Source organism: Garra rufa, chromosome 2 (assembly GCF_049309525.1).
Source record: "Garra rufa chromosome 2, GarRuf1.0, whole genome shotgun sequence".
Taxonomy (NCBI): domain Eukaryota; kingdom Metazoa; phylum Chordata; class Actinopteri; order Cypriniformes; family Cyprinidae; genus Garra; species Garra rufa.
In genome coordinates, this window is record NC_133362.1 from 21,861,889 (window position 1) to 21,886,871 (window position 24,983).

General features: G+C 35.0%; 2 protein-coding genes across 2 annotated transcripts in view; one reads left to right on the forward strand and one right to left on the reverse strand.

Annotated features, from left to right (window-relative positions):
• Nucleotides 1–11,834, forward strand: part of wdfy4 (WDFY family member 4) — a 61,109-nt gene extending 49,275 nt beyond the window's left edge. The window contains exons 55-63 of the mRNA XM_073833894.1: nucleotides 162–374; nucleotides 1,558–1,690; nucleotides 4,785–4,942; nucleotides 5,093–5,251; nucleotides 5,337–5,516; nucleotides 7,530–7,712; nucleotides 8,181–8,277; nucleotides 8,951–9,071; nucleotides 10,678–11,834. Coding sequence (XP_073689995.1) covers nucleotides 162–374; nucleotides 1,558–1,690; nucleotides 4,785–4,942; nucleotides 5,093–5,251; nucleotides 5,337–5,516; nucleotides 7,530–7,712; nucleotides 8,181–8,277; nucleotides 8,951–9,071; nucleotides 10,678–10,738 — 1,305 coding nt within the window. The 3' untranslated portion in view covers nucleotides 10,739–11,834. The remainder of the gene's footprint in view (nucleotides 1–161; nucleotides 375–1,557; nucleotides 1,691–4,784; nucleotides 4,943–5,092; nucleotides 5,252–5,336; nucleotides 5,517–7,529; nucleotides 7,713–8,180; nucleotides 8,278–8,950; nucleotides 9,072–10,677) is intronic.
• A 6,621-nt stretch (nucleotides 11,835–18,455) lies between these two features.
• On the reverse strand, nucleotides 18,456–23,415 carry vstm4a (V-set and transmembrane domain containing 4a). The gene is made up of 6 exons (XM_073834980.1): nucleotides 22,347–23,415; nucleotides 21,778–21,885; nucleotides 21,626–21,659; nucleotides 21,413–21,534; nucleotides 19,767–19,825; nucleotides 18,456–18,955 (listed from the first exon to the last, which is right to left on the reverse strand). Exons 1-6 carry the CDS (start codon nucleotides 22,480–22,482, stop codon nucleotides 18,794–18,796), a joined length of 621 nt encoding a protein of 206 aa, XP_073691081.1. The 5' UTR covers nucleotides 22,483–23,415; the 3' UTR covers nucleotides 18,456–18,793.
• Nucleotides 23,416–24,983: the final 1,568 nt, after the last annotated feature.

Consider the following 24,983-nt stretch of genomic DNA (forward strand, 5'->3'; position numbering starts at 1 on the left):
ATATCTTTTTCGAATGCATTATTGTGCAATCTCTTTGACCTGATATTTGTAAGCACAGCTTTTCCGACCGCACTTGTACAGAAATAAAAGTTACGGCATCACTGATAGCATATTAGTCCCTGTCCAGATCTGCTGACCGACTGAGTTTGCGCTCTCCGCAGGCTCTTGAGAGCGATTATGTGAGTGCACGCCTGCATCTTTGGATTGATCTGATCTTCGGATACAAACAGCAGGGTTCGCCCGCAGTGGAGGCCCTCAACACCTTTCACCCATATTTCTACACCGACAAACATGAGAGAGCGAGCATGAAGGATCCTGTCATAAGAAGCACTGTCCTTGGCTACATCAGCAACTTTGGCCAAATGCCAAAGCAGGTACACCAATTGAGCACACTGTTTAAAGAATATTAGGAGATTCTCTATGCCTCTATTAAATTTTTTAGTTTTTTTTTTTTGGCTGTACATACGGAATGCAATTTTTAAAGGAAAAATTCACTATCAGCACAAAAATTTACAGATAACGTAAGATGTTCATGTCTTCCTTTCTTCAGTCATAAAGAATTTTTTTTTTTTTTTTTTTTTTTGAGGAAAACATTTCATTTTTTTCATATGGTGAACTTCTATGGTGCCCCAAGTTTGAACTTTCAAAAATGCAGTTTAAATGCAGCTTCAAATGATTCCGGCATAGGAAGAATGGTCTTATCTAGCGAAAAAAAAATCAAAATTTATACACTTTTTAACCTCAAATGCTCGTCTTGTCTCTCTCTGTGATGTGCATGAGTAGTTAGGGTAGGTCGAAAAACTCCCATCTAATTTTCTCCCTTAACTTCAAAAATCATTTCAAAATCATCCTACATCGCAGCAGAAGTACCGACCCAGTGTTTACAAAGTGAATGTGCATAGAAGATCAAACGTCCTTTACAAAAAAAGGTAAAACGGGCGATTTTGAAGTTGAGGAAGAAAATGAGATGAGAGTTTTTCAACATACCCTAACTGTCTTGAACTGGAAAAAAGGCAGAGCAAGACAAGATGCAAGATGAGCGTTTGAAGTTAAGAAGTGTGTGTGTATATATATATATATATATATATATATATATATATTTATTTATTTATTTATTTATTTATTTATTTTTATTATATATATATATATATATTTTTTTTTAATAACCAGTAGTTTTGCTAGGTAAGACCCTTCTTCTTCGACTGGGATCATTTTTAGCCGCATTTGGTATCATTTGAAGCTGCATTTGAGCTGCATTTTGAAAGTTCAAACTCACCATAGAAGTCTGCTATATGGAGAAAAATCCTGAAATGTTTTCCTCAAAAAACATAATTTCTTTACAACTGAAGAAAGAAAGATGACAAGTAGGTGAGTACATTATCTGTAATGTTTTGAACTTCTCCTTTAAAGCACTACGATAAGATACGCTACGATAAAAGAAAATCGCAAATAACTGCCAATAATCAATATGGTGTCCTTTTTTCTGTAATGAAATGATTTATTGTGATACTGTATTCTATTGTAAATGCAATACTAAAATAAGTTTTATGCTTCCAGCTCTTCACAAAACCACACCCTAGCCGAACACCTCACAAGGGTACTGCTGGGAAAGAGACTTCGGTATCCAGAGAGATAACCCCTTTTTTCTTTAAACTGGACAAGCTCAAGCCCTCTCCTCAGGCTATTAAAGGTACTGCTTAAAATAAACATTTGCAGCTCTGTGGTAGAGACCCCCCCCTTTTAATCATTCATAGTCACCTTGTTATTTTATTCCATTCCTCAATTATTTTTTACAAGATGGGGCCACGTCTACTGGGAGCAATAGGAGCCGCGAGGCAGAAGATGCTGGCTAGACTTTTCACAGGCTCATTTTCTCAGTCATAGCTCAGCTCGGCTCAATTCAGCTCCTGCTATTTGTTAGGCCGCTCTTGAAGATACAGCCACTGAGGCTTATTTAATAATCTGAATATCCCAAAAGGATCTCTCTGGAAAATTAGATGATTTTCTCTTTTCTCTCTCGCTCTATTGTCTCTCACTCAATATCTTGTTCTTCACATCAGGCGTTACTTTATCATTCTGATCAGTAAATCCTACAAGGAAAGATTTAAAGGGCATCTTGAGAGAAATTTGCAATCATCTCAGGCTTCATTATGATTTGTGTTACTGTTCTGCTGTCAGTGAGTAGGGCGGTTGACTGTGTCCTCGCATATGTAGGTCATTTGGAAGTAGGATACTCCTCTTGGACGCACAGTTCTTTTTTTTTTTTTTGTATTTTTATGCTCAATCTTGACGCAGTTGTCAGGCTGTGTATGTCCAACAAATTTTTCACATTATAAAATGATCAGTTGAAATGAATTACATGCCTGTGTGTGTGTGTGTGTGTGTGTGTGTGTGTGTGTGTGTGTGTGTGTGTGTGTGTGTGTGTGTGTGTGTATATATATATGTGTATATATATGTATATATATTAGTGTTGGGTCGAGTCCACGTAAGTCGAGTCCGAGTCGAGTCCGAGTCTTTAACCAGTCGAGTCCGAGTCAAGTCCGAGTCCAAAATGGGGCGAGTCGGACTCAAGTCCGAGTCCAAATGGGTCGAGTCCGAGTCGAGTCCGACCGAGTCCAACTAAAAACTACTGTTTGTCAGTATCTTAACCTTGTTTTAATTTGTACAACTACAATAAGGCAATGACAATTTAAATGTAACAAAAGGAAACCTCTGTTGCATATTGCCATTTTGATTTTTTTATTTCACACCATCTCATTAGTGTCCTGCTCAGCAAACTTAAAGTCATGTAACAGAAGTTATGACTGACTTGATATTATGACATATTTCAGAGTGAAACAGCTTTTAGAATGTGGGAAGGACAATGTGGGAATTATAAGGGAAGGACAGGACTGTACCTACGAGTAAAAGAATGAATCTGTGATAAAGGGAGGGGTAGGTGAAGAGATGGACAGCTAGTGACATATTTTTCTTAGATGAAAATGAGGCTGTGAGGGTTAATGACATGGAAGTCATGGAATAAAAGAATAAAATTCTGACTTTATTTTCTCAATTTCGAGATTATATCTCACAATTCTGATAAGAAAATACATTCTCCCTTTTCCTCTCAGCTAAAGTCATGAGTTTATTTTTTCCCTCAGAACTGACAAACTTGCTATTGCTGCGTTAAATTGAGTTCTAAAGTCTTAAATACAACATATAAACGACATTAAAAAATTCTGAATTCTGAGATAAAATAGGTAAATGTAAAATGTTATAGGTTTAAATAGTATTTTTTTACTGACATAACTGTAACGTCTACTCCAAATTGGTCTATTGACAACGGGCCATTGAATTATTAGAAAATAATGCACACCCAAGTAAGTAAGTAAAACATTCTCAAGCTTACTGAAGGAAAATAAACAGTCTAATAATTAATTACAAGCAAAAGCATAAATAAATATAATAATCAAAATACAAATGAAATAGTTTTATACGTTTTTCAGATTGATCTATATAGTAAAGTATACCACAGAAATAGTGTACTACAAACATTTAATGAAGTAATAAATGTAAAAATAAAACTATCTACAATCTTCACCGTATATAATAAATATAGATGATTCTTATTAAAATTGCTAAACTGCTTCAATCAAGAGCAGTGAGTGATTTTCTCTTTTTATTTTGTTGTTTGATTATGACGCAGTCTGTGGCAGGTTTACACTGCTGTCGCTTTAAGACCGGACGCACAGATCATATATTTTGACACATCTGTATTTCTAACTCAACACAAAACCGATAGCATTTACATGAATGCTCTCCAAGACGATGCATTTTGACATTACCTTTCGTGTAAGTGTGTAGCAATAGAGAAAGAGTTTAATTCAGCATTGTGCGCTGACTGAGAGGCAGGCTTTCAAGTACCGGCAAGACTTTAAAACACATGCCAATAATACTGAATGTCACTTTCGTAATAATGCATCGAGTCAGTAAAATTTCCATCAACTGTCCCTGGACTCGGCTGGACTCGGCAATAATTCCCGAGTCCGAAAAGCTCGAGTCCGAGTCAAGTCCGAGTCAAAATGCATCCGAGTCCGTGACAAGTCCGAGTCCGCTAAAAATTGTACTCGAGACCGGACTCGAGTCCGAGTACAAGTCCGAGTACCCCAACTCTACTATATATGTATATATATATGTATATGTATATATATATGTATATGTATATATATATGTATGTATATATATGTATGTATATATATATATATATATATATATATATATGTATATGTATGTGTATATATATATATATATATATATGTGTGTGTATATATATATATATATGTGTGTATATATATATATATATGTGTGTATATATATATATATATATGTGTGTGTATATATGTATATATATATGTATATATGTATATATGTATGTGTGTGTATGTTATTAAAAAAACTGAGTTTCAAAATGTCTCAAACCAATAGTGTTTTTTTTTTTTTTTCAAATTATGTAATAGTATTTATTAATTGTAAATGTTCTCCACAATTTAATGTTAATGTTTTGAACAAAAAAGTGACAAACTTTTGAACATAGTCATTTTTATCAAGCCATTATTTTCTCTTTTGGGCTGTATGTAAATGTCCTTTATGTGAAACATGTGAAACACATTTTGTATGATCCCTCTTATTTTGATAAAATAATTAACATTTTGCAGATTCTGCAAGGTGTGTGTAAACCTTTGACTTCAACTGCATATAGCATGCCACACTGCATAAACCTGCTTTTCTGTTGTTTCTCTATATAGAGCTCACAGTGGGGCCTGTCGGTCAAATAGTGTGTGGAGAGAAAGAGGTATTGGTCGTGGAAAGAAACAAACTTCTCATCCCACCACAGTGGAACACATACTTCAGCTGGGGCTTTTATGACCAGACCTGCTCTTTTGGGAGCTACGCAGCTGAAAAGGTTTGCTTTTATAGTTTCTCTTGATCCATAAATAAATTAACATGATGGGCCTGCTTGTAATGATCATTCAGTAAAATTATTGTTTATTATTTAACAAGGTTACTTTTGGTTGACTGTTAAAGTTTGATGGCTTTATTACCTGTGTTTCAGAGTTTTGCAGTTTGTGAGAGCCTGTCAGACTGGGGATGTACAGTATGTGCTGCCTGTCCCAACAACAGCACCATCATTACAGCCGGCACCAGCACTGTAGTCTGTGTGTGGGACGTCTCCATCAGCAAGGACAAACTTAAACACATGAGACTCAAACAGGTCAGATTCACATGTGTTTTCATTCCTAAAGAGTTCATGGTTTGTCATATTTTGTAAATAAATAAATGTTTATTTTCCATCTCAGACCTTGTATGGACACACAGACACAGTGACATGTCTAGTAGCGTCAGAAGCACATAGTGTGATTATTAGTGGCTCTGTGGACCAGACCTGCATCCTGTGGGACCTGGAGGACCTCGGCTACATCACACAGTTACCAGAACATTCCTCTGCCGTGTCTGCCCTGGCTATTAATGACCTGACCGTGAGTACCCTCCAGAAAAAACATGCACGCTCTGAGGTCAGCCGGCATTTTTCAGCTCCCAAATCTCTCTCCATCCATCTCACTCCCGCACATTTAATTTGGTTAGGGCCGTTCGGCTCGTGTTGCCGTCTGGATGACACATTTATACCGGCTCATTTGCACTCGCAGAGTGGTTTCTGAAACTCCCCTCAGCCAGCTGTGTGAAGGAAGGGTGGGCACATCCTTCCCTTCAGACCTGCTTTAATGCTTAAACCCCCTGTCACACAGCGTGAAATATACCTGCTATGAAAAACACAAGAGAAAAGTGTGGATATGTAATTCCAAACCTCCTTCAAATAATTTGTATTATAGCAAATTAAAAGTATTTATAGTCGATTGACCATTTATTATTATTTCGTCATACATTTTACGGGTTGCGTAAATGTCCAAATGCAATATGCGTCACTGTAAAAAACAGACTTGTACTACTGAAATTAATTGAGAATGCCTTTTAAATTTCTGTTAAATTCCTAGTAGCAAACATGATTCAGAATTGCAATTTATATGTAAATTTATATAATTAAAATTCATTTAAATTTAAATAAATTAATATTTTTATTCATATTCATATTTTCATATTTATTCATTTTCATATTTATATATATATTTTTTTTTTTGAATGCGGTCTTACTCCAGTCTTCAGTGTCACATGGTTCTTCAGAAATTATTCTAATATGCTAATTTGGCACTCAAGAAACATTTCCTATTATTATCACAGTTGAAAACAGTTTTGCAGCTTACTGATTTTATGGAAATCATTATGGATCTTTGATGAAAAGTAAAACAAAACAAAAAAACTGATTAATTTTAATTACAGTTGAGGTCAAAAGTTTACACCCCCTTTCAGAATCTGCACAGTGTTTATTTAGTACGGACCTGAATAAGATATTTCACATAAAAGATGTTTACATATAGTCCACCAAAGAAAATAATATGAGAAAAGAAAATGACCCCGTTCAAAAGTTTACATCCCTTTAATTCTTAATACTGTGTTGTTACTTGAATGATCAACGGCTGTGTTTTTTTTTTTTTTTTTTTTTTTGTTTAGTGGTAGTTGTTCGTAAGTCCCGACTCCCTAGTTTGTTTTCCAACTGAGGGACTCATATGCAACTATTACAGAAGGTTCAAACGCTCACTGATTCTTCAGGAAGAAAAAAAAATTTGCAAGTATGCATGCATAAACTTTTTGAATTTGAAGATCACTTTGTCTTGTCGGGAACATGTGCGTATCTTCTGTAGCCTCTGAAGGGCAGTACTAAATAAAAAAAATAAGATATTTAGGCAAAATAAGAAAAATGTACACAAAAATGTACGATTCTGTTCAAAGGTTTTCACCCCCTAGCTCTTAATGCATGGTTTTTCCTTCTGGAGCATCAGTGAGTATTTGAACCTTCTGTAATAGTTCCATATGAGTCCCTCAGCTGTCCTCAGTGTGAAAAGACAGATCTCAAAATCATACATTGTTGGAAAGGGTTCAAATACACAAAAATGCTGCAAAAACCAAAGAATTTGTGGGACCTGAAGGATTTTTCTGAAGATCAGTGGGCAGTTTAACTGTTTAGGACAAACAAGGGACTCATAAACAATGTTTATCACTAAACAAAAAAACACAGCTGTGGATCATTCAGGTAAAAACACAGTATTAAGAATCAAGGGGATGTAAACTTCTGAATGGGGTCATTTTATAAATGTATTTATTTTCTCTTGTGGGCAATATGTAAACATCTTCTTTGTGAAAATATCTTAGTCAGGTCTGTACTAAATAAACAATAACATGCATTTTGTATGATCCCTCTCATTTTGGTAACATAATTAACATTTTGCAGATTCTGAAAGGGGGATGTAAACTTTTGGACTGTAGATTTTTTTTTTTAACAATGTGCAAGTCCTTACTGAATGAGAATAAATAAATAAATAAATTACTGACCCTAACAAAAACTTGTGCATCACTAATTGCCATTCTCTATCTCTTAGGGTGAGATTGTGTCTTGCGCCGGCACCCATTTGTACCTGTGGACCATGAAGGGGCAGCTGCTGGCCTCTTTAAACACTTCCTGCCGGCCTGAAGGAAACATTCTGTGCTGCTGTTTCACACAGAAGTATGAGTGGGACCACCGCAACGTGATCGTCACCGGCAGCGCCGACGGCATCGTCCGGGTACGGGCAGATCTTCAGAACGGGGCTTTTCGGTGCTCCTCCGAAGGCTCTTGACTGAAAGATGATGAGGCGTAGCGTTCACGTAGCGAACTTTATAATGAGAGAGTTTAAATGAGAAGTCTTCTCCAAAGACTACACCTTTGTGTTTAAGCAATAAATCTTTCCTGTAGTGTTTCCTGCTTAATAGTCAGGTAATATAGCTGCAAAATATTAAAATATGGTAACTGGGATATTGAAATGGGGCTCACAGGCTTGGCTGAGAAGTCCCACAGAAGCATTAATAGTTACATGTGCTCACTTTAGATGAGGTAAGAGCAGTTATTAAATCAAAATGCTTCCTAAATTAGGCATCAATTGGAACTTGGACCTGCGACATCAATGGCCGGCAGATTTGATTTATGAATATAGCTTCAATTGCATTCGATTTTTTTCCTTCTTTTTTTCATTAACCGTGTGGTTCTGTTGCAGATATGGAAGACTGAATATACTAGAGCACAATTACCTGGACATGAGGAGTGCTCCGTGTCTCAAGGGCATGTTTTGTCATCAGCTCCTGAGGAAGCAGGTAACACTAATACACTTCACCTTAAGTGCAGAATTGAACTAGAGCGTGAATATGTGCTTTTGTTCTCGCCTCCGGTCATGGGACGTTATAACCCACGAGCTTCCTTAATGGCCAGCATGAAATAACAGGAACTCGCTCCTGGAATATTGGAAAACAATGTGCTTTGTGACGTCACGAGAATCGTTATTTTCTAATATACAAGTAATGTCTGAAATTAAATAGCCAGACCAAATACTAGACATCCTTCAAAAATGCTGTATAAATCGGATTACGCCTGTTCTTAAGTGTGATGCTGCAGCCGCTCAGCCGGAGGTTCGTTTTTGAGTGATCCGAAGAAAAGTTCATAATGATCTACTGTTTTGTGCAACGCATTAGGGCTAGCTGCGAGGAATTATGGGGCAAAGTTATTAAACATACAGCCTGTAAACACTGATGAGCAATTTTGCTGATGTAGGCATGCAATTTAGAAAGCAATAATAACCAAATCCAATTTGGTACACATTGGTTACAGCACAGCGTCAGCGCGTGTAAGTATCAACACGTTTAAATTAAATTGGGGGAACTCGTTGTAACAGTGAAGGCTTTATATTAGATGTATTTCTCTCAATTTAGCAACGTGCTGACCATAAATAATCTCTGTCTCATATCTCACTCTTGCTTTTGCTTTTCTTAGACAGCAGCTCACCGAAGTGGGAAAGACACCTGGTGCTCTGTCGAGAGTTAAACCGCAATCAGGCTGCCTCTCGTCGACTCTGCAAAAATATCCCTGCGATTACGGCTCTGGGCATATCAAGGTATTGAAAAAGGCCAATCTCTCAGACCAAAATATGGTCTGAAAGCTGGTTTCAAAAGGATCCTCTAATGTTTTAAATTATTGTGTACATTATTACATACGGTTAGTTCACCTAAAAGTTAAAATTAAGTTATTTACTCACCCTAGTGTGGTTCTAATGCTGAACACCCTACCTGCTCACGCTTGTCCATACAATAGCAGTGGATAGTGATCACCATCAGACTTGGAAAAAGCGTTCTGTAGGTATTCGATAGGGTTGGTGAGAAGCAAACTGAAATTGAATGTATTATTTAGTGAAAATCTTGACCTTAACCGATGGTCTTCTGTACACTGTGTGACTGTGTGCTCATTAAGAATCTATTAGCACCGCAGGTCTTTTCAACTTTTGCGGCTTTTTTTTTTTAAAGCTTGATAATAATCAGTGTTGATTTGTAACACATTACAAATAACGCAAGTTACGTAGTCCGATTACTTTTTTCAAGTAACTAGTAAAGTAATGCATTACTTTTTAATTTACAAGAAAAAGCTTGATGCTTGTCATCAGTATTGGCGGTAAAGCATTACAAGTAACACAAGTTGCGTAATCAGATTACTTTTTTCATGTAATTAATAATGCATTACTTTTTATTTTACAAGAAAAAGCTTGATGCTGGTCATCATCAGTATTGGGGGTAAAGCATTCCAAGTAATAATCAGCTAATCAGATTTTTTCAAGTAACTAGTAAAGCAACGTATTACTTTTTAATTTACAAGAAAATATCTGAGTTACTTTTTCAAATAATAACACCAGTTACTTTGTTCTCCCATTTATTGATTGACAGCTCTCCTCTCTCCATATTGAGAAAAATAGGTAGTAAGATGTGAACATGCATTAATTCATCTCACAGATTCAGTATTCCTCAAAATGAATTAAAACGGTTAAATGTAACTCAGAAAATGACGCAAACCTGCAGTAATTAAATATGTTAAATAATACAAATATCCTTTATGTATTTAATCCCATTTTATTAACCAGTGTCTTTGCTGCTGACCTTTGATGATCCAATTCAACCATACTAATAAGCAAAAACTACTGAAGATAAACTAACATTTGTTTATTTTTTTATATTGCCGAAGAGTGTTGAACTTTCTTCTCCTGCATTCTGCTGTACAGAGTGAATTTACTTTTCCTTCATCCTGAGGCTTTTGGTGTGAAAGGGATTTTACATTTGCCAAAAAGAGAACTTTTTATATTAAAAACAAACAAGCAAGCCCTGCCCGGATTTAAAAAATAACACGAAAGTAATGTAATGCATTACTTATAATAAAAAGCAACTAAGTAATGTAATCAGTTACTTTTGAAGGGAATAACGCAATATTGTGCATTACTTTTAAAAGTAACTTTTCTCAATACTGGTCGTGATCCACTGCCATTATACAGATAAGCGTGAACATAAGTGTGATATTTTTTTTTTTTTTTCAATTTAAAAGAAAAAGGATATGGCATTAAAACAACACCACTGTAAGTAATAATTGAATTGAATTTTTTTGGTGAACTATACTTTTAAGTTCAATATGATTAGCAGTGTCTTTTCTTCTAAAGTTGTGAATTTAATTTGTGATTTCAGAACGCATGGCACACTGCTGGTCGGTGATGCCTGGGGCAGAGTGTACAGTTGGTCCTACTAGAGCTAGGATCAATCAATCATCCGTCAGTCAGCGTTAAAGTCGGCTGTAACTGCAGCTGAATGCAGCAGCCACATGCCAGCGGAGAGTCCAGCTTAAGTGCTGCCTACGTATGCACTTTGCTCTCACCACTTCCAGCAGGACTGCTGACTTCAGGAGACCCACTCTGGGTCTGGTGAATTACAGGGATGACGCATTCTTTCTTGGACTGGGTGAGGCTTGCTGGCCAGGGCCGGAAACACAACCCTGCTTATTTAAGAAATGAAAGATGATGCCATTTTAAAAAATAAATTAGGCCCATTTGGTGGATCGGTTTTATTGTATAGTAGCTCTATTTCTCTCACTGGACTCTCAGAACGCCAAAGTAATGTTTATTTTATAAACACCGGTATGCTGGAGTTACAAAGCCATTCGCTTGTGTGCTTGTGTGATTTTGGTTTTAAAATACACCAGTGGACTACAGAATGGTGTGTTTTATAAAGCAGCAGGGTTCTGCTTACTAGTGTTTTATGCTGGAAGATTTTTTATACAGTACATACTGTATATCAAGATGATTTTATTAGTTAAATATAACTATCTGTAATTAAATCAAAATAAAAGTGCTCACTCGTTATGCACTTCTGCTATCTTCGTGTGGAACATCAGGGAAAGCGCTACTTTTAAAGGGCTGAATCAACCTCCTCGGCCAATTAGAGTCAGAGTTTCCATTGGCAGTGTGCCCCAGATTCCCATCACAGGGTGTGGATCTGTAAAACTGCATTTACACGCATTCCATGATCTGGAGAATTCTGAAATACATGCCGTTAAATTGTGGCACACAGGAAACAACAGTGATATGATATTGCTAACACTCTGGTTGTTAATGTTGTGTTTGTGAACCAGTCTCTTATGCTCACCAAACTAAGTTTTGTATTTAAATATATTTTAAGCTGATTTGGTGGTCAATGTAAGATTTCTAACTCTCATCAATGTTGAAAACAGTTGCCCTGCCTAATTTTTTTTTTTTATTATTCTAAAGAACAAGTTTACTGTCACTTTTGGTCAATTTAAATTTGACTTAATTTCTTTTACATACACAAAAAACACCCTAACATTTGAACATTGTGGTTTCGAAGCCTCTTTATTTTGGTCTGCATGTCAAATCTGAGTAGTTGTATATACAATTTAATTGAGTTTAATTATGGAACATATTACAGTGTGGTAAAGAGCATTCTCTACAAATATGTTTGTACTGTGAATGCCTGTTTTTACTCGCCCTCAATCACACATTTCAATCCACATCATCCCAAACCTCATTCCAGCGTTACCAAACTATGCCTTGTTGTGGCAAATGCAACTATTTTTCATTTTATGATCAGCTTTACAATTTAGAATATATCTGTTTAGCCCACCAATGCATATTTAATCTGATTAATTTCACAGACGTCGTCAACACATAAAGTGTAAATGTGTAACATCATCTGTTAAAGATGCCAGGAATACTAATGATTCTTATGATTTGAATAGCATCATTTAGTCATGACCTTGAATGATGCTTCTGTTTGCATGCAGCCCGATTAATAATAGCCCTTAATGAATCATGAGCGAGCTTGTTTATTCTACAGAAATACTAGCAAATATAGGCTTTCTGTGAATTGTCCAATTGTACATGTGGTCCCTGGCAGCATTCAGCAGTTGATGTAATGTTTTCGGTAGTTGTCAGGGCTACTGCAGTAGTTAAATCCATAGAATCAACACAGATGTCCATTAAGTTTATGATTATGGGTCACTGCATGCAGAGCAACACATGGCGTTTGCAACAAAATTGCAATGTGGACCCTGGACCCTTTATTCAGAAATGTAGTTTACAGATTGTTATATATTTAATGTTACTTAAATATGTATCTTTATCATATTTGTTTGAGATTTTATATTTAAAATGTACAGTGTTGTTTTAAATCCTTTTTCGTAGACCCTCAGGCTTCCAGGACTTGTTGAACAGATTCACCAGCCAAAAAAGCGTCAGGTCTTTCTCTGTTCAGCTGTCCAGATGTGTTGTGTAACTGCTGTGTATTAAGGGGCTCTTTGGCACATGAGTGGGGTTGAGTCTGGTTCTCTCAAGCAGGCAGACGGCAGGGAAAGAGCTGTGATTACTGGGAGCTCCCACCAGGCCACGCTCCACTTGGCTCTCTAGGGAAGAGGGCTAATTGTTGCTCCCCTCCAACCTTTGGAGACTGTCTTCTCCTAATAGCCATCATTAAGCAGCATGAATAATCCAGCGATGGGGGTCGGGCCATAAAGAAAACGGGGATGGGAATCTGAGATCAGCCGCTCCATAAGGTTATATCTCCGGTGTGTATAGGGAGAGCAGTGTAATGTGGAAAATAAAGAAATATTAAAGTCCACTGCATTTATTGCAGTTAAAAGAAATCATTCATTCAAATAGTAAAATACATCCATTATCCACATTTTCTTCAACACGAAAGTAAGCCTATGGGCGAGACTTCCGGTTCATCAGCCACTATAGGGAAATTATGAGAGGAATAACAATGTGCCGTAAACGCTAAAACTGTTTGCACAAACCAGTGTGTTCATAATTAAGTAAGTACATGAAAATAATATGGTAAGACACACCAATTTGCAATATCAAGCAGCAAAATGACCTGTTTTTACAGCAAAAAAATAAAAATAGCTGGATGGATGAGACCGGAAGCCAGTCCCATAAAATTTATAAATGGTCATGCACACTCTTACAGGAAAAATAAGGTTATAATGTTACAAGATTTTAAAGGATTGCTTTAACGGGTTAGTTTACTGAAAAATGAAAATTAGCCCATTATTTACTCACCCTCAAGGCATCCTAGATGTATATGACTTCCTTCTTTCAGACAAATGCAGTCGGAGTTATATTAAAATTTGTCCTGGCACTTCCAAGCTTTATAATGGCAATGGACTTGTGTTTCTCTTCAACAGTCCAAAACAAGTCCAATAAAGTGCATTCATCTATATTAAAAAGTGCTTCACACGGCTCCAGGGGGTGAATAAAGGCCTCTTGTAGTGAATCGATGCGTTTTTGTAAGAAAAATATCCATATTTAAAACGTAATAATCACTTTAATCTAGCTCGAATCACGTTGGCATTGCTCATGCGCCACTCAGAAGTGACAAACGCGGATATGCAGTTGAGAGAGCAAAACAATTCAACGAGGATTTGTAAAGAAAAATGTCTTAGGATTTTAATATAAGCCAAGAGGAGAATACTTATTTTTTTGCTAAAGTAAGTATACTTTGCTTCCTTTGCTCCTGTAAACAAACGTTGGTTTTCACAAGACTCAAAGGCGCATGCGCTATGCATACGTCCTACGTCAGCTTCCATGAACAACTGTTAGCTCAAGCTAGATTAAAGTGATTATTATGTTTTAAATATGGATGTTTTTCTTATAAAAACGCATTGATTCGCTACAAATGGCCTTTAATTCATCCACCGGGTTCCGTGTGAGACACTGTTTATTATGGATGGGGGGAAAAATGCACTTTATTGGACTTGTTTTGGACTGTTGAAGGGAATCACACGCACATTGCTATGATAAAGCTTGGAAGTGCCAGGACAACTTTTAATATAACTCTGATTGTATTAGTCTAAAAGAAGAAAGTCGTATTAACCTAGGGTGCCTTGAGGGTGAGTAAATAATTGGCTAATCTTAATTTTTTGGTGAACTAACCCTTTAAATATGCGAGTTCAGTTGAATTTTGTTAATTAATTTGTGCAGTATTACAAAACTTAGCTAAGAAAAAGTCTGCAATCGATCTGCAATTTTACTGCAATCGATACCTGAACCACAAGATGGCGCCGGTGGCGTAAGTTTGTATGAAATGAGAGCGTGAGTAAGCAGTGTGACGTGATTCTTTTATTTCATTTTTTTTTTTTTTTGAACAAAGTATACAACCGTTTAGAAATGTATACACAAAATTGCCAAAAGTGTAAACGAAAGCCATTCATTGAGAGACATGAAAATGTCTGTTTTTTGAAGAAGCGTTCAGGTCACATTGTTGGATGGCGCGAATCGAGAATTGGCGTCACTATAAACTGAATGCGAGGAAAAGTGTGGTTTAAAAAAACATTCACATTTGGAGTTTAAAATAAAAGCACAAATTGGAAAGACATGAGCGTGAGTAAACAACGATATACATTTGCTTGTTTCTTTAAAAGTTGAAGCTCTGCATAAAATGGCTGTCGTGTAAAAATAAACATTAACGTTATACATCTCCCTTAGGTCGCTATTAACTGCTTGCGAGGAAAAGAGCGGTGTAAGAATTCTTCAGATTTTCTCATTTGGAGTTTCTCAGCGAAAATAACAGCATATGGGGTTGGGAACAACATGAGCGTGAGTAAATAATCACAGACTTTATTTTTTTGCTGAACTTGCAGCTCAGTGCGGAAAAATGAGTTGTTTTTTTTTCTTCGCTGCTGCCTCTTTATATTTGGTCAAGGGTGTTGTTCAAAACAACAGAATTGAGAGCAGATGAATTTGCTCTGCGTTTGATGGCCTAATATGCAAGCATCTCTGTGTAGTTTGTGGTACACACTGTTTGTGGATTTCTGTCCCCAGACAGAGTGCAGCTGACATTGTCGCTTTGTTCTGGGTTTTGTACTTGCAACATCTGCACATACTGTGGGACGTTCTAAAACGCTTAACGTGAAAAACGCTTAACGTGGCTTAACGTACGTAAAAAACGACCAGGAAACCCCAAATTTCTGTCAAACCTTACTTGGAACAAACACTAACTACTATCAAAAGAACGAGCCCTTATTCCACAGAGAAAGTGCATAATATCACGATAAGCGTTTTCTCCCCCTTATAAGGAAACAACTTAACGTGGTTTAACGTACCTCAACAGAGACCAGGGAAGACCAAACTTCTGTTAAATTTTACTTATAATAAACACCTGCTGCTGTCAAAAGAACGAGCTCTTAAAGTGATCGCCCCCCATAGAAGTCCATTATACAAAAAAGCTTATCGTAACAACGACCGGGGAAAACCAACCTTCTGTAAAATTTTACTTATAATAAACACTTTCTGCTGTCAAAAGAATGAGCTCTTATTCAGCATATAAAGTAAATAACATCACGTTAAGCGTCCCCCATAGAAATCCATAAGGAAACAGCTTAACGTGGTTTAACGTATCTCTTTACAACGACTGGGGAAAAACAAACTTCTGTCAAATATTACTTATAATAAATACTTGCTGCTGTCAAAAGAATGAGATCTCATTCAGCACATAAAGTGAATAATATCACGTTAAGCGTGTTCTCCCTATAGAACTCCATTAAGGAAAAAGCTTAACATGTTTTTTTTTTATAATGGACTTCTATGGGGGGGTGATCACTTTATATGCTGACTAAGAGCTCTTTGTTTATTATAAGTAAAATTTAACAGAAGTTTGGTCTTCCCTGGTCTCTGTTGAGGTAAGTTAAACCACGTTAAGCTGTTTCCTTATAATGGGCTTCTATGGGGGAGAAAACGCTTAACGTGATATTATTCACTTTCTCTGTGGAATAAGGGCTCGTTCTTTTGATAGTAGTTAGTGTTTGTTCCAAGTAAGGTTTGACAGAAATCTGGGGTTTCCTGGTCGTTTTTTACGTACGTTAAGCCACGTTAAGCGTTTTAGAACGTCCCCATACTGTAGCTCCAATATAAAAGAGCACAGGGGCCTCTCTCTGAGACGATCCGAGGCAAAAACGCTCCACCGTTGTAGCATATAAGCACTCCTGTAGAGCCAAAACAAAGCGGGACAGCAGAAGGTCATCATAAGTTTATGTGAGACGCGAGTATAGCTGTGTTTACGCTCGATGCTAATGTTTCAGAGAGCGAGGACGCAGGAGAAACTGTATCTCCTTCTCTCACTCCCTCTGAGCTCCTTCTCGGGCCCCTCTGCCATCCTCAAGCTGCATCTGCTCATTAATATGCGCTGTGACCACAATGAAGGGGGAGAGTCGCTCTCTTTAACCTTTGTGCATGCGGCTAATTGTGCTAAGTAGAGGCGCTTAATAGACTGGAAAATAATCACCATATATCTCACGAAGAGAAGCAAATGACCTTCTCAAAAGACAATAGCCATCTCAATTTTAATACGTGGCTGCCTTTATGATATTAAATGTCAAACCATTTGGGCTCCTCTGAATAATTAAATCAAATAAATTATAGCACCTAGGCAGAACCATCTTGTAGCCTAACCCAATTATAATGCACTGTAAAGCTAATTATTAAGCATGATTACAATTAGTATGATTTTAATAAATGTAACCATTAAAGGGTTCATCACAGTCACTGGCTCTTAGCTGTGTGTGGGAGAAACGGAGAGAGAGAGAAAGAGACAGACTAAACTCAAGAACGGACGATAAGAGAGGACAAGATGTACTGAGACGTCAGAATGTGACACATCTTGTCTAAAGCGCTTTGGTAGATAACAGGTTTTAGCTGTTAAAGATATTGTATGTTCAGTTATGTTATATATGTGACCCTGGAAGTAGCACAGATATATTTGTAGCAATAGCCAAAAATACACTGTATAGGTCAAGATTATAGATTTTTCTTTTATGCCAAAAATCATTATATTAAGTAAAGATCATGTTCCATTAAGATATTTTGTAAATTTCCTACCGTAAATATGTCAAAACCTATTTTTTTGATTATTAATATGCACTGCTAAGAACTTCATTTGAACAACTTTAAAGGTAATTTTCTCAATATTTAGATTTTTTTTTTGCACCATCAGATTCCATATTTTCAAATAGTTGTATCTCAGCCAAATATTGCCTTATCCTAACAAACCATACATCAATAGCTTATGTATTCAGCTTTCAGATGATGTATAAGTCTCAGTTAAAAAAAAAAAAAAAGACTCTTATGACTGGTTTTGTGGTCCAGGGTCACAATTAATAAATTGTGAAGTACCAAATTATGATTGTAATATATGACAGATTTTATTAATGTGGTATTATCTGTAGTGTTTGAAGAATTGAAGGCTCTGCTCGCATGTATTTTTTTTAACCATAATGCTATATTTCTCAATCATAATAAGTGTTCATATTTCTAATAAATATTTATTTTAAATAAATAAAAATTATTATAAATGTAATGTAAATCTAATATACATATAATACATAAATTACATTATATGCACAAACAGAATAGTATTTTGCTTAAAAAATTAAATATTATTTAAATATTATATAAAAATGTATTTATTAATTTTTGAATAAATAAGCTGTCTATTGATGTATGGTTTTGCTAGGATAGGACAATTTTTGGCCGAGATCTAACTATTTGAAAATCTGGAATCTGAGGTTGCAAAAAAATAAAAAAATAAAAAAAAATCAGTAAATTGCCTTTAAAGTTGTTTGCAATGCATATTACTAATCAAAAATGAATTTTGATATATTTACAATAGTAGGTTTACAAATTATTTACATGGAACATGATCTTTTTCTTAATATCCTTATGATTTTTGGCATAACAGAAATTGATAACTTTGACCCATACAATGTATTTTTGGCTATTGCTATAAATATACCCATGCTACTTATGACTGGTTTAGTCTTACAACAAACAAGGTAATTGATCTTATAGGTCTTATTCTCGTTATATCAGAGGGTTAAATGTTCTTTGATATACTTGAATAAACAACACAGTGATAGCCTGTTTAATCAGACATAAATGAGACAATAAATCAGTGTGCTCTTTTGCCCATACTCAATCATCCTCTGCTTTTAGAGGAGTAATCTTTATTTTATACAACATAGCAAAAAATAAAATTGTTACATACTTTACAAAAGTGCATATTCAAATTACGCATATTTGGAGTTAAATCCATAATGCAGCCCTTACTTTTTTTTGTAAAGAAAAGATCTCAAATTCATAGGTACATAAATGTGCCCACATATATAGAAATAAGATGTTGTATTACAGATTTTATACTAGTAATACTAGTACACGTGAAATAACAAGACATCAGTATGTAGCTAAAAATATTTTAATCTCATAAATAATTTTGGTTTGAAACTCTCTACTGTACATATTTACACTTGCTTCTCCACAAAAAGTATTTGGGCATATACAGTCCCCGTGCATTGTGTTTTCGGCTCAAGTTGTGCACATCCAGTCAAGTCTGTTTTCAGCTCGGGCTTCGGTTTCACCAGCTCCAGCTCTGCGTATGTCAGACTGTCGTCTACCACCCTTGACTTGAGGACGAGAAGAGAACAGGGCGTTTTAGATATATGAAGTCTCTACAGTATGTGGTCAGAGGTCTGAAAGAGAAGTTTCTCTAAGGAATGTGGGGTCAGAACAACATGAAATTATAGGTATAATTTTAGGATTGTTCATAGACTGAGTCTCAAGCATGTCGGAACAACTACTTCATCTGATGAACATATATTTCAGATGGTCAAAGGAAGCACTTCTAAAATGGAATGCAAACAAAGTGGATTAGGCAGTAGGAGAGACATAGAAATGTTCTCTGATTCCCTGCCATTCACACTCATTTAGTCTGTGTTCATCGTTAACCAAGCGGATTACAACCGGATTTCACAATACAATGCTGGACTGTAAAACATTTTCTGTTTTTTGCTGCTTTTCTGCATTTCGGTGATGATTTCCCTGGAAACTAATCTAATAGGAATCAAGCATGTTAAATAAATAATCATGCTTTGCAAAGCAATAATAGTAAATAAAATTATAACACCCATAAATGGAGGTTGGTATAGCAATAACTGTGGCGAGCATAAAGCTCAATGAGAAAGCCACATTATTTCCCTCTTGCATGTTTCTAGTCTGTGAAAATTCAATTGAGAGGCTAAAGAAAGTGTGTCGTTAGATGCAAATGTTATAAAATAAAAAGCAAATAAAAAGATTACACATACCAAAATTGATTATAAAGCAAGTAATTTAGCAAGATATACATTTAGGACAATTATGCAACCCTATCAGCAGCACTTAATTTTACTATGAAAGCAAATTATGCTCTTCAAAAGTTCAATAAATTATAATTCCTACCGTTTTTGTTGCTTGTGCCTTTAAAAGCTTGGTCCTACGTGGCTTTCTTGGTACAGGTGCTAGAAAAGAGAAAAAAAAAATGACATTCTGCAATATTAATAAAACTAACATTAAATAATTTAAAGTCAAAAGTTTTTGAACAGTAATATATATGTGACCCTGGACCACAAAACCAGTCATAAGGTTAAATTTTACAAAACTGAGATATATACATCATATGAAAGCATAATAAATAAGCTTTCTATTGATGTATGGTTTGTTAGGATAGGACCATATTTGGCCGAGATACATCTATTTGAAAATCTGGATTCTGAGGGTGCAAAAAATCAAAATACTGAGAAAATCACCTTTAAAGTTGTCCAAATTAAGTTCTTAACAATGCATATTACTAATCAAAAATTACATTTTGATAGGTTTACAGTAGAAATTTTACAAAAAATCTTAATGTAACATGATCTTTACTTAATTTCCTAATGATTTTTGACATAAAAGAAAAATCAATAATTTTGACCCATACTATGTATTTTTGGCTATTGCTACAAATATACCCCAGCGACTTAAGACTGGTTTTGTGGTCCAGGGTCACATATATATTTTTAAGTCTCTTCTGCTTACCAAGCCTGCATTTATTTGATCCAAAGTACAGCAAAAACATTTTTAAACATTTTTACTGTTTAAAAGAACTGCTTCCCTGTTTGAATATATTTTAATATGTAATTATTTCCTATGATCAAAGCTACATTTTCAGCATCATTACTCCAGTCTTCAGTGTCATACATCATTCTAATATGCTGATTTGCTGTTCAAGAAACATTATTATATTATTATTATTATTATTATTATTATTATCCATATTTAATACAATTGAGTACATTTTTTCAGGATTCTTTGATGAACAGAAAGATCCTAAGATTTTTATCTGAAATAAAAAGCTTTTGTAACATTGTAAAAGTCAGATAAATTATAGAAATTAATACTTTTATTTAGCAAGGAAGCTTTAAATTGATTAAAAGTGATGGTAAGGCCATTTATAATGTTACGAAAGATTTCTGTTTCAAATAAATGCTATTCATCAGAGAAACAGACAAAAAATCTACTCTGCTGTTTTCAACATAATAAAAATAATAATTTTAGAGCAGCAAATCAGCATAATAAAATGATTTCTGAAGGATCATCTGGAGTAATGATGCTAAAAAATGCAGCTTTGAAATCACAGGAATAAATTATATTTTTAAATATATTCAAATAGAAAACAGTTATTTTAAATAGTAAAAATATTTCAAAATTTTACTGTTTTTGCTGTACTTTAGATCAAATAAATGCAGGCATGGTGAGCAGAAAATACTTCTTTTAAAAAAACAATAAAAACTATACTGTTCAAACATTTTTGACTGGTAGTGTATACTAATTTCACTAAATAACAATTAATTCATGTCATTTGAATAACCATAAATTAGTAATGAATAATAGCATATTCATAAGTTAACCTATATTAATAAATGCAATAAAATACTAATTTTAGGTTCAGAATGCATTAACTGAATTGAACTTTCTTGTACAGTATTACCCAACATTTTGATAACCCAGTCATTTTTAATTTGTAAGTTAAAAATGTAAGTTTCAAAAGGTTTCAGACTGTTACATACCTTTAGCTGGTATCTGGGGTGGTAGTGGTTCAGTGACGTCTCTGAGCTGTGGTTTGTGTCGTCTCTCTTTTCTGTGCATTGCAGGAGAGGAGCTGGATACACTGGTTACTGTTTCTCCCGAGCTGGATATATTAAAGAGAGTGATGTTAGTCTTAGAATCAATCAGTCGTTCATAACAGTAAAGCAGTGGTAAATCATATTGCAGAGGTTTACCTGTTTTCTGGGCACTTCACCAGGTAATAGCTGGCTGGATGGAGATAGAATTGAAAGCATAAAAATATAAATAAATACAGATTTTTTTTTATGTATTCTGAAATGCATTTTTGCTGTAAATGATTTGGTCTCTAGGTTAAAAAGCTCATCACCTCGTAGTCTGCGTTTGTGCTGCAGGTGCTGACATGTGATAGTCATGGCAAAGACAAGCATACAGACCAGACCGATGGAGCAGATGAGAACAGCACACAGATACAAATCTAAGAAAGATCACAGCAAAAAATTACGAGCACTGTTTTTGCAGACAACACATTAAAAACCTTTTTTTAAACAAATGGAATTACTATAAATTACACACAAACATTAATGCATTTTTTTTCTTTTGCATATAAAATGTAGTGGATTTTGTAATGATGTAGTGGAATGGTGTAGTTGTAAAGTGGCATAAACCAAGGAAGAATCCTTATTCCAATATAAGCTTGGGCAGAGCTGACCACAAAAATAAACCAAACGCTGTGAGCACACTTGGTTTACACTTGGCTGAATTTGGTTTGGTCTTTCTCCACCAGAAGGGAGGAGATGTAACACACTAGCCAAAGACTGTCTGACATTGTAAGCTGTGATCCTGTCCACTTTATCAGTGATAGAAACCATACTCCAGATTGTAATAAACAACAAATTGCCTTATTTTTTTTTTTTTAATAATAAAGTAACAACATACCTTCAAACATACGCCATATGACATCAGCTTTTCCTGTGCTCGGTATATGATGTACTGAAAACATTAAAAGAGAAATAAGTAAAGTATTTAAAGTAAAATGTTTAAAAATAACATTTATAAAGGAAGAAAGTAACATTTTATGAGAATTGCAATCATGGGGTTAGGTCAGGTTTTTATTATTATTTTTTTATTATTATTATTGAAGAAAAAAGCAAACAAAAGCATGCACATCAATCTCAAGTGGGTGCTAAAAAACAAGTAGAACATTTAAATGTAAAGTCGGCAACACCCAAGCGCCAAAGATATCAAAAATCTATTTAAATTCTTTTTCGCATAGCATGTGTGACGTTTTCGAGCACACAGGCTCTTTATCAGACCAGACTTGCATTTAAATGTTTTTTTTTATTATTATTATTGAAGCAAACTGGTTTTGAGTTGTGGATTCTTTTGTGGTTAACATTTGTATTGCAATTTTACATTCTAAGTTTAGGAAAACACAATATGAAATGTATTAACATTGTTGCATATTTGGCTTAAAGCTCAGCCTGGTTATTCTTGCCAACATCTTGTATTCTGTGCAGATTTGTGCTTGATGAAGCTTCAATATGACCAGGCAAGGACATTTAGTTTAAAAGGGATTTGTGTTGGAGTCCTCTAAAAATATTTAACCTTTGACCCTGAGAAATGTGGCTTTAATAAATCTATCACCGGAAGCTCATAAACAGCTATTATTACATACAGCATGCATTACATCATTGTTCAAATAACTTAGTCTACTATTAATTACTGTTAATATTTGTGTCCCTGGGAAACAATTTTGATTTTCGAGAATCATACACTACCAGTCAAAAGTTTTTGAACGGTAAGATTTTTAATGTATTTTAAAGAATTCTCTTCTGCTCACCAAGCCTGTATTTATTTGATCCAAAATACAGCAAAAGCATTAATATTGTGAAATATTTTTACTATTTTAAAATAACGGCTTTCTATTTGAATATATTTTAAAATGTAATTTATTCCTGTGATTAAAACTACATTTTTAGCATCATTCCTCCAGTCTTCAGTGTCACATGATCCTTAAGAAATCATTCTAATATGTTGATCTGATGTTCAAGAAACCTTTTTTACTTTTATTATTATCAATGTTTAAAACAGTTGAGTACATTTTTTAGGACTCTTTGATAAATAGAAAGCTCCAAAGAACAGCATTTATCTGAAATAAAAAGCTTTTGTATGTAACATTATATTCTAGAAATTATAGTAAATAATACATTTTTTTTTAGCAGGGATGCTTTTAATTAATGATTAAGACTTTTATATATTACAAAAGATTTGTATTTCAGATAAATGCTGTTCTTCTGAACTTTCTATTCGTCAAAGAAACCTAAAAAAATATTTTACTCGGGTGTTTTCAACATGATAGTAATGTTTTTTGAGCAGCAAATCAGAATATTAAAATGATTTCTGAAGGATCATGTGACTGGAGTAATGATGCTAAAAATTCAGCTTTGAAATCACAGGAATTAATTAAAATATATTCAAATAGCAGTCATTTTAAAGAGTAAAAATATTTCAAAGTTGTACCGTTTTGCTGTACTTTGGATTAAATAAATGCAGGCTTGGTGAGCAGAAGAGACTTCTTTAAAAAAACATTAAAAATCATACTGTTAAAAACTTTTGACTGTTAGTGTATTTCCTCTCAATTTTTAATTTTTCTTCTTTAAACGCTTACTGCGTGGCATTTTTTTAAATCATGTCAGGTCAGGGAAAATTGCTTGCAGATGTTGAGGCCACTGCTGGACAGAATTACTTTCAAAGATTGTATGATATTTAGTTAAAATGTCAAATTAGCTGAATAAGATTTAGATAATTGTTTGATGAATCACAAATGTTCTCACTCTCTTAAAACTATAATTTGTGTGTCGCTAGCATCACTAAAAAAAGGCCAGCCAAAAACAGTTCTGCCCCCAAACCAACACCATTGCTCGAGTCATTCTTAAAAAGGTTAAGATGCTAAATAACCGTAAAAGTAAATCAATCCACAAATAAATCTCCCTATATATTCAGTTAGGAGAACGTATTTTAACATTACAATTTCACATAGTTAATCATTAGAGCAGTGAAAAGCACAAAGGCTGAGCTCTAAAGAGAATCCCTTCCAAAAAATTTACAAAAGCTTTGATCATCAGCGTATTTAAGTACTTTTTAGCACCCTTCTTTTCTGTGTTTTGGGTCCTAACTGATACTGTTGTGCGTCTCCGCTCACATGCACTATATTAGCACCGACTCTGCTTCAAATGACGACCAGAATGGCTCCATCCGCAGCAGGTATACAGTTACACATCTGATCTGCATTTTCTTTCAAGTCAAAGCCATTCTATTAAACCCCTGCTAAACTGAAGGGTTCAGCACATTTTCAGATCTGCAGAAACATTGTGCAATAACACTTGAGAACAAAGTGCGCATTACATCCGAAGTCAAACGAGAGGGGAACAGCGTATGTTTGAGTGCCGCTTTTGTTTTGGAAAAGCATTAAGTCATTTTCTGGCCGCCCCTGTGGCTGTAGAGTTGGTTGAAGTGGTTAACCCTGCTTTGTGGTCCTGCTTTGGTCTATGTTTATGGGGTATCTCAGCTGGT